Source organism: Balaenoptera physalus (assembly GCF_965194825.1).
Source record: "Balaenoptera physalus genome assembly, chromosome: 7".
Taxonomy (NCBI): domain Eukaryota; kingdom Metazoa; phylum Chordata; class Mammalia; order Artiodactyla; family Balaenopteridae; genus Balaenoptera; species Balaenoptera physalus.
This window is the reverse complement of record NC_138886.1, coordinates 70,134,998-70,143,139: the sequence shown is the minus strand read 5'-3', so window position 1 is coordinate 70,143,139 and position 8,142 is coordinate 70,134,998. Positions and strand designations below refer to the sequence as shown.

Genomic DNA, 8,142 nt, shown 5'->3' with positions numbered 1-8,142 from the left:
GAAATCTAGAATTGAAAGTTATCAGAGTATAACTGTTTCCTCATAGTGCCCTTTGTAGGTAATGGAAGAAGAAGGGGGCAATGGGGCACTTTTCCAGAATCTCTGCTCTCAGTGAATATCACATGAAGTATTGGCATTCAAAAATGAGATTGCCAAGGAATGGGAGGGAAAAAATGCAGGAACAGGATGATGGATAGATGGATGGTTAAATGTCCAAACTCAGGATATTCAACCACTGGATTTAATTTCTCTGAAGATCATTGTGAAATAGTGTAGCTTATTACATTTTATGTATGGTTTAAAAAAATCTTGAGCTAATCTGCTACTGCCATGAAATATATTTCAAGGCTTTAGTTTCCCAAATGGTGTTCATAGGGATGAAAACAAATTTAAACATTTTCCCAAGGAAAACAACACTGACATATTCAAATAGTGTTAAAGTTCCTTCTAAAAGGCAAGAACATGTTAATTTTGAGTTACTTGAACTATCCCGACCTCTAACTTCTCCTGTACAAGTAGATAATTGACATTTTTGGATACCTATCATGCCAAGCACTGTACTAGGTACTTTAATACATTTTCCCATTCAATCCTCCCAAGAATCATGTAGTTTTGGCAAAAGAGGCTTTGTTCATAGAAGTTAAAGTATGTCAAATTCTTACTGTAAGTAAGAGGTAGAGCCCTCTGGGAATTCACAATTTAGTTGAGTAGGCAGGAACCCCAGTAAAAATATCTTAAGGTAAGTAAGTGCCATCATAGACATCCATTAGACCAGTGCATCCCCCAGAAGAAGCACTGGGAAGGGCTTTAAAGAATGAGTAGAACTTTGGGCTGAAGGGGAAGAAGTAGAAGAGAAATTCAAAGGAGGAGAAAAGTTTCACATAGGTACACATGATGATCAGAAAATGCCTGGTGTGGTCATGGAATGGTGAGTTGCTGTAATTGGTGGGGGATAGGGTGGTATGAGATGTCAGCGTATGATCGGCTTAGAGGCAAGATGAGATATGACTGTAGCAGGCAACAGAGAACCACAAAGAATTTTGACCAGAAAAAAATGGTTGGATCAGGACTGTGTTTTAAGAAATACTTCCAGCAGGCTTCAACTAATGTATGGTAGTCTGGGTAGAAGGAGGAGAAACTGGAGGCAGGGAGGCTGGTGAAGTCTGCCTTGGTAATGCTGGCAGGACCTGAAGAGGACCTGCCCTAAGGCCCTGCCAAGGAAAAGGGAGAAATGCACTTCCTACTCAAAATGTTCTCTCATAAGCTCCCTCTGCACTGATTCCTTGGAAAACAAGGTAGAATTCCCTAACTTCTTGATTTGAAAGGTTTTTTGTTTGTTTCTAGTTTGCTCTTTGGCAAGTAAAAAGGAGCTCTTTTTGTGTCTCCTTTACCCGGGTTCTGGGTATAAGGAACAGAAGTGGAATGCTAGTGATCTCAACAGAATAATTCTATCAATAGAATTAGATTGGATGGGGAGACTTAATGATGACTCCTAAATTTTAAACCCGAATGACTAGGAAAACCATGGTCTCCCTGCAGGAAATTAGATAATGATATGGGAAGAAAGACAGTATGCTTATTATAAATAGATTCAATTGGAAGTTACAGTGGGATTTTCATGCAGAAATACCCAGAAGCTGTCGAAAGGCCAGAGCTAGTGTTCATTAAAAAAAAACAACAGAGGCTGAAGATAATAGAGTCAGCCATTATCTGCGTGGAGATAAAGCCGTGTGGGGAGATGTCTGTGCTGAGGAATAACATGGTGGCAAACGGAAAAGATGGCCCAGGGCAGACCTGAGAGGAAATAGAGCTGGAGAAGAGGATCCGTCTAGAGAGAGAAAGGACAGAAGGTGAGAAAATTCTACCATGCAGAGTTACAGAGGCAGAGGGAGGAGAGGTGAAGTTGGTAAATGCAGTAGACTTGTGGAAGGGGAGGAGGGGGGAGGATGTAGATGCAGGGTCTGTGTTTTATGATAAAGGGTCACTTTCTGCCTTCTCCTCTCGCCCCATTCCAGGCCATCCAGGACTTTATTCCTCTCTCGCTGCTTGGCCTGGGCACTGATGACATTGATGACTGCTTAGCCACCAGTGTTTGCTTGTAAATCAGTTTCCTCTTTACATCAAATGCTCCCCAAGAGCAAGAACTGTGTGGGGTCATCTACACAGTGAGTGTAGAACGGGGACTCAGGGAAGAAATCAAGGCAGCCTCCCTGAGAGAACAGTTTCTGGAGAGTGTTGGGAAGGAAAGTTAAACAGTAAGGTGTTATGGACCAGGAAGATGGTAAGAAATAAAGAAGCATCTGATTATGAGAGCGGGCAGGGAGTTATGAGAAAAAGGAGAGAGAAAACTACATCCAGAGAGAAGCAGAAAGAATAAAATGTTTAATTCTAGGGTGGGAGAGATTTGAAGATGTTCCTAAACTGTGGTGAAATCCAGTGGAAAGGACAGGATGGAGATGCAAGAAGCAGCTGTGGGTAATAACTGATGGAATGACTTTGAGAAGGGACTGGTGAATTCAGGAGAGGAATGAACTTCCGACCCAGGGCAGGGGGTGAGGGAAGGTGCAGAGAAATGGAGAGATGAGGTACCAGGTCAGAATAGACCAGGAGGAAGGAAACTATAGCTAGCCTAATGGAAAAACAAAAACAAAAACCTTGAGGTTCTAATACTGCCATTTATCAGTCATGTGACCTGTGGCAAGCACCTTAACATATTTTTTAAAGGTTCAACTCCCTTTAGCTAAAATGGGGATACTACCTTCCAACTCCCCAAATCGGGTATATGGTCCTGCTTACTTGCAAGTGCTTTCTTGGCTTTTTGTTTGTTTTGTTTTAAATTTATTTGGGGATATTTCCCTTAGAGGGCAGAGAAGCTGGAAGATGGTCTGGATCTTATCAGCAAAGTAGGAAGTGGGTCACCAGAGCATGAAGGAGAGAGTGATGCCATAGGCCTGAGTGATCAGGAGGTTTCTGAGGGTTGGGCAAAGGATAGGGAGATGAACACAACGTGAAAAAAAGGATTTGCAAGCATCAGTGAGGACCCAGGAGAAATGAGAGGGCAAGGATGTCTGATACTGACGGAATCAGGCCTCTTGGCCTACAAGGTGTTAGAGAAGGCGTGCTCACAATCGTCCTAGCCTAACCGCTCTCACAGGTGAGGGTAATGAGAGGCGCCACTTGGGGCTCACGCATCCCAGGAGGCTTTGGGATGGTTTGACTGCACGCTTCCGGGGTCAGGGGTCAGGGTCCGTTCGTTTCTACAAGGCTGCAACGGAGTCTCAACCCAAAAATTAGGAAGCCGGGTAAGCAGCCTGGTGCACCTTACTTGGGACTGGGGTGTGTTAGGGCCCCCGCCAGGCCGGCCCAGCCTCGGGCACCTGCCGCGCTTCGGCGTGCCAGTGGTGGTGCCGCTGGCTCCCGCCGCCGCAGGAACTTCAGGAACTTTTTTTTTTTGGTAAATTGCTGCGTGAGGAGAGGCCCCGCCCTTCCGCGCCAGGACGCCCGGCCGCCCCTCCCGCGCTCCCGGCGGGTGTTGGTCGGCGTGGAGGGCCTGGAGACGGCGGCCCATGGGACCCGTGGAGCTGCCCGCCTGGCTGCAGCCCAGGTAGGGCGCTCGGCAGAGGAGGGAGAGGAGGGGGTGCGGGAGGAGGGGCCGCCGGGGTTGAGGGTGGGGAACGGGGCGGTGTGTGGTGCCGATACTGAGGAGCTGGGGGAGCACCGGCCAGCGCCCGAGCAAACTTACGCCCCACACTCCCTGGGGCTCTGGACAGGTATTAGCTAATTCAGTTGTCTCGACAACCCTAGGAGTAACTGTTATTTCTCCCATTTTATAGCTGAGGAAATGGGAAGGACGGGCTGCGTGGCCACCCTTCCTTTTGTGCGCTCTCTTGCCGTCTTTCTCTTTCTTCCCCCTCCGCCGACCTGGAGCCCTTCCCTTGACTTTCTCTACCTGCTGCAGAAACACCAATCACCTGTGTAGATTTCAGGGCCCAGTTCCAGAAAAACTGATTCAGTGGTATGAGGGTAGAGCCTGGGATGTGTATGTTTAACCCACGCGCCATGTGATTCTGCTGTAGGTTTGAGGGAGGAATTCCTCTTTCCCACTCATTTAGTACTACTTGAGTCATCTGTAGGGGTGCCCAAGTAAAATCATCAAGCTACACTGTATCTGCTTCCCAACTAATTTGCCTTATTTCCCAGAGGTTTCACATCTCCAAATAGGAGAAAAATCTTGTCTACTCTGGGCAGGGCCACTCCCACCGCTTTTCCGAACCAGAGGCAACGCTTCAAACGGTGCTTTCTCTAGCTCCCTCAAACATGTATCTGTCAATCTTCTCTTAGTCATCTCCCCAGCAACCCATTTTAAAAGCCAGCTTGACTTCCCATATCAGGCCAAAGTGACTAAACTGCTTTCTCTGTGTGTCTGGTGAAGGAAGCTATCTGCTCTTGCAAAATCTAATAGGCAGTGGTGAGACACTGTCCCCAATCACATAATGCATTCAGAAGTCAGGTGTGTCCAATGATGGAATTATCCACCACCTGGGAATGCCACCATTGCTACTCCCCTCTTGTAACTATAAACTAGTTATCAAGTTCAAGTTCTGCACTTAGCAGGGACACGTATCGACCACATCAGCCCCTCTCCATCCATATTTTCTTTTCAAAAATATTCAAAGCCTACTTTGCAATGCTTACTTTTATCCCTTGGGGAGCAGCCAGGTTAGAGGTTTATCAAAGATGAAAGTGGATTTTGAAATAGAACCATATTTGTCTTTAAACAAACTCAGGATGGTCACTTTAACAGATAGTGTGTGCTTTCAAAATCTGATGGGGTTTAGAGGGGAAACCAAATAAAAGACTCTGATATGGAATAGTTGTCTCTTGCTTGCTCAGATTGGCCAGTAAGTTAGTGAAAAGATGTGTATAATGCTGAAAGGGTGATTATAAAGGAAGTGTTTAATATGTTTAAATGAAGTATTTTCCTGTATTTATTGTAGGTATAGGAAGAATGCCTATCTTTTCATCTACTACTTAATCCAGTTCTGTGGCCACTCATGGATATTCACAAATATGACAGTCAGATTCTTTTCATTTGGAAAAGGTAAAAGCCCAAAACAGTTTTGGATTTTTAACTTTTAATCCTCGTTTTCATCTAGTCCTGGTTATAATAATTTTTTAACTTCTATGAACTGCACCTAATAGCCTTCACTTCTCTAAAATGTAGTGACCATATTTTTCTGTAAGCATACTTTGTTCTTACTGCAAAAACCAAAACCTTTTTGGAGGAGGTGGGGAGGTAAGATGAGGGAAAGGTATGTGGCTTCCCCCTGAGTAGGCATTTGCCCTGAAAACATAGACATGGCATTGGGGTGGTGCCATTTCACTCTTCCTTTTTGGTTCTGCACCAAACCTTAGTAGATTTGGTGTGTGTTGTGGAAATCTGTACGTTCCAGTAAAACATTTTTTGCAGAGAAATCAGGAATTAACCAATTCTTCTCTTGTTTTTTATTCCCCAGGTTTCAGATAACTGGAAAATACTAACAAATGAAAGACAAACTTTATATTCCCGAGGCTTCTATTTGGTCCCTTTAAAGGGCAATGTGTCCATAAGAAAATGACACACTTTGTAGATGACTCATCACCTATATGGGAGTTAGCATTAATGGTTTCAGTCATACGCTTCCTCCACTTTCCTAAAAAGTAAAGATTTTAAATGCATTTCAGTTTTCCAAAAAATGAATCACTGTCATTTAACATTCTGACTGTCAAAATAACATTCTTTTCACGTTCCATCCCCACATGGGTAAGTGTCATCACAGTTTACAACTGTTGCATGACTTGACAATTTGAGCAACTGCTGGTTTCAGCTAAAAACAAACATCTAGGATATATCTGGGAAAAGTCATGCTGTGCTCATCAATTCAGACTTCTGTATAATAAGAAAATTAATCTACTTCTGTGGCACCATAAACCATTTTCTGTTGCTTTTTCCTACTGCAAATCTACAGATAAATTCTTGCCTTTGTTAAGAACCTCCAAAGATACAGCCTGAGGCTTGAATTTCAACTATGAGTGTTGGGAGTCCTCAAGCAGAGGAAAACACAGGGCTTAGGAAAACTCCCCTTATATTTTTAGGAAAAAACATCACTTCTAGACCTTGGAAGTTAGCTGTGGCTTTGAGGGCATATTATAGGTCATTCACAGCATGAGTAACAAGGCATGAACTCTTTCTTATGCTGCCTGGCCTTTCCAGTAGGAAAAATGCCTTAGTCAGCAGTGTACTTATTTCTTAATTGTTATCCTGCCGTTATAATTATAGAAGCTACGTATTATTAAAGAAACACAACCCATTCATATGGAAGGCAGACCGAAAAGAACTATGTGGGGTTCAGTACTGTTCCTGAGTCAATGTATAAATTAAGTAGCTCAACAGCACTCAAGCACCTGGGCTAGTAACGTCTGCTACTTTCTTCCTTCAAGGAGCTGTGTGACTGATAATTCTCTTATAACAAGTGCAGGGCCATGGATAAAAGCATGGACTGTCTGTGCCTCAGGAATCATCTACGAAATGGGGATGATAATAATGTCTACCTCATATAGCTGCTGAGAAGAGATACCCTTTGTGTTTGATAAAGTATTATCATGTGAATGATCACTAGGGAGTGAAGACAACAAAGACTTCCCTAGAAGATTCTTAACATGGCGGGATTTCATTTTAAAATTTAAACCAGCACGTTTATCCTATTTAGAGGAACATTTGTTTGCCTTCCATTTCAGCTCTCTCCAAATGCAGTATTTCTTTTGGGCCCTCTGCAATGGGCCCAAGTTCCAGTGTTTAAAACTCACAGAAATCCAGAAAGCACTAACTACATATGTATGAGCCATAAATGCTAGACACATGTAAGATGTTATTTGATATCATGGCATCATTAATCTCATTTCCATAAAGCTTCTCTGAAATCGTATTTTCTCATCTCTGTCATTTTCTTGTCAATGGACAAGGTGTGGGCACGGCAGCTTCTTTAATAAACTCACCTCCAGCCTGTTTTCACTGGTGTAGTCTAGAGTCTAGCTGTTTACTTTTGTGCTGGGATTGCTTTAGAATCTCATAAATGGGGAATAAATGCTTTAGCTTTGGCCATGGAGCCGCCTTTTTCAAGTTTTAAATCCGTTCTGGAAGAGGAGCAATTGAAATGTACAATGATATAAAGTGCTTTCTTTGGTTACATAGTCTTTGTAATTTAGTAATCTATTTAGGAAATTTCTCACATGTACTATGAAAAAGGAAGTAAGGAGTCTCAACTGTATTTCAAAGTGCTTTATAGGTTTGGGTTGTGATCTATGTTTTACTTACCATGTCTGTATTTTTAATTCACTGGACACAGATTCAGTGGTTGACACTTTTTATGCAATTGGACTTGTCATGCGACTTTGCCAATCTGTTTCCCTCTTGGAGTTGCTGCACATATATGTTGGCATTGAATCAGACCATCTTCTGCCTAGGCTTCTGCAGGTAGGTTTTAATTGCATTATTTGTATTATAGAATTTGTTGCATACTTTGTTCTATTTATAGCCTCTGTTGACTTTATGGCAGTGAAAAAGCCAACCTTTGCTAATGTGCAACCCACATCACTAACAAGGAGAATTCCATAAAAAACTTACCTCATCCTAAAACATTGCACACACAGAATAGCCAGTTGGAAAACATTCAGGGAAATGATGCTTGTTGCTCTGTGCAACACTGCAGTGATCCACTGCTGGGACGAGATTTCACATCCACTTCCCACTCTCACTATGCCACAGCCCTGAGCAGTATAGGACAGAGAGGCATAGGATTGGAGCCATTCAGACTTGGGTTTGGTGCCTGGCTCCTCTGCCTCCCACTGTGGGGTCATATTAGCCACAATCATCGGGCTGTGTAGGGAAAAGGACACCACACACATTGCCTGGAAAATAATAGATTTTCCCAAAAAAAGTCCCCTTCATCCATGTCCAGAGATTAGAATACTCCCCAGCCATTTCTTGTTCATTCTGCCACTTTTACTGAATACAATTGGAAAGGAGAGATCATTCATGTTTATGTAGTGTAGTATCTAATCATATAGACCTGGGGATTCTACAGACCTGGATTTAAATTCCAG

At 43.1% G+C, this 8,142-nt stretch overlaps 1 protein-coding gene across 8 annotated transcripts in view; it reads left to right on the top strand.

The window, feature by feature from the left end:
* Positions 1-3,216: 3,216 nt before the first annotated feature.
* The window catches only part of HACD4 (3-hydroxyacyl-CoA dehydratase 4), a 104,056-nt gene continuing 99,130 nt past the window's right edge, over positions 3,217-8,142 (top strand). For 4 of the 8 annotated variants that reach the window (XR_014266016.1, XR_014266017.1, XR_014266018.1 and 1 more), the window contains exons 1-3: positions 3,229-3,604; positions 4,998-5,101; positions 7,386-7,513. Coding sequence is in view for 4 of the 8 variants with exons in the window: in XM_082470513.1 (XP_082326639.1) it covers positions 3,567-3,604; positions 4,998-5,101; positions 7,386-7,513 (270 nt within the window). In the remaining 4 variants the exon portion in view is untranslated. Of the gene's footprint in view, positions 3,605-4,997; positions 5,102-7,385; positions 7,514-8,142 lie in introns of all 8 variants that reach the window. The other 4 variants (XM_082470513.1, XM_082470514.1, XM_082470512.1 and 1 more) reach the window with 4 other exon arrangements.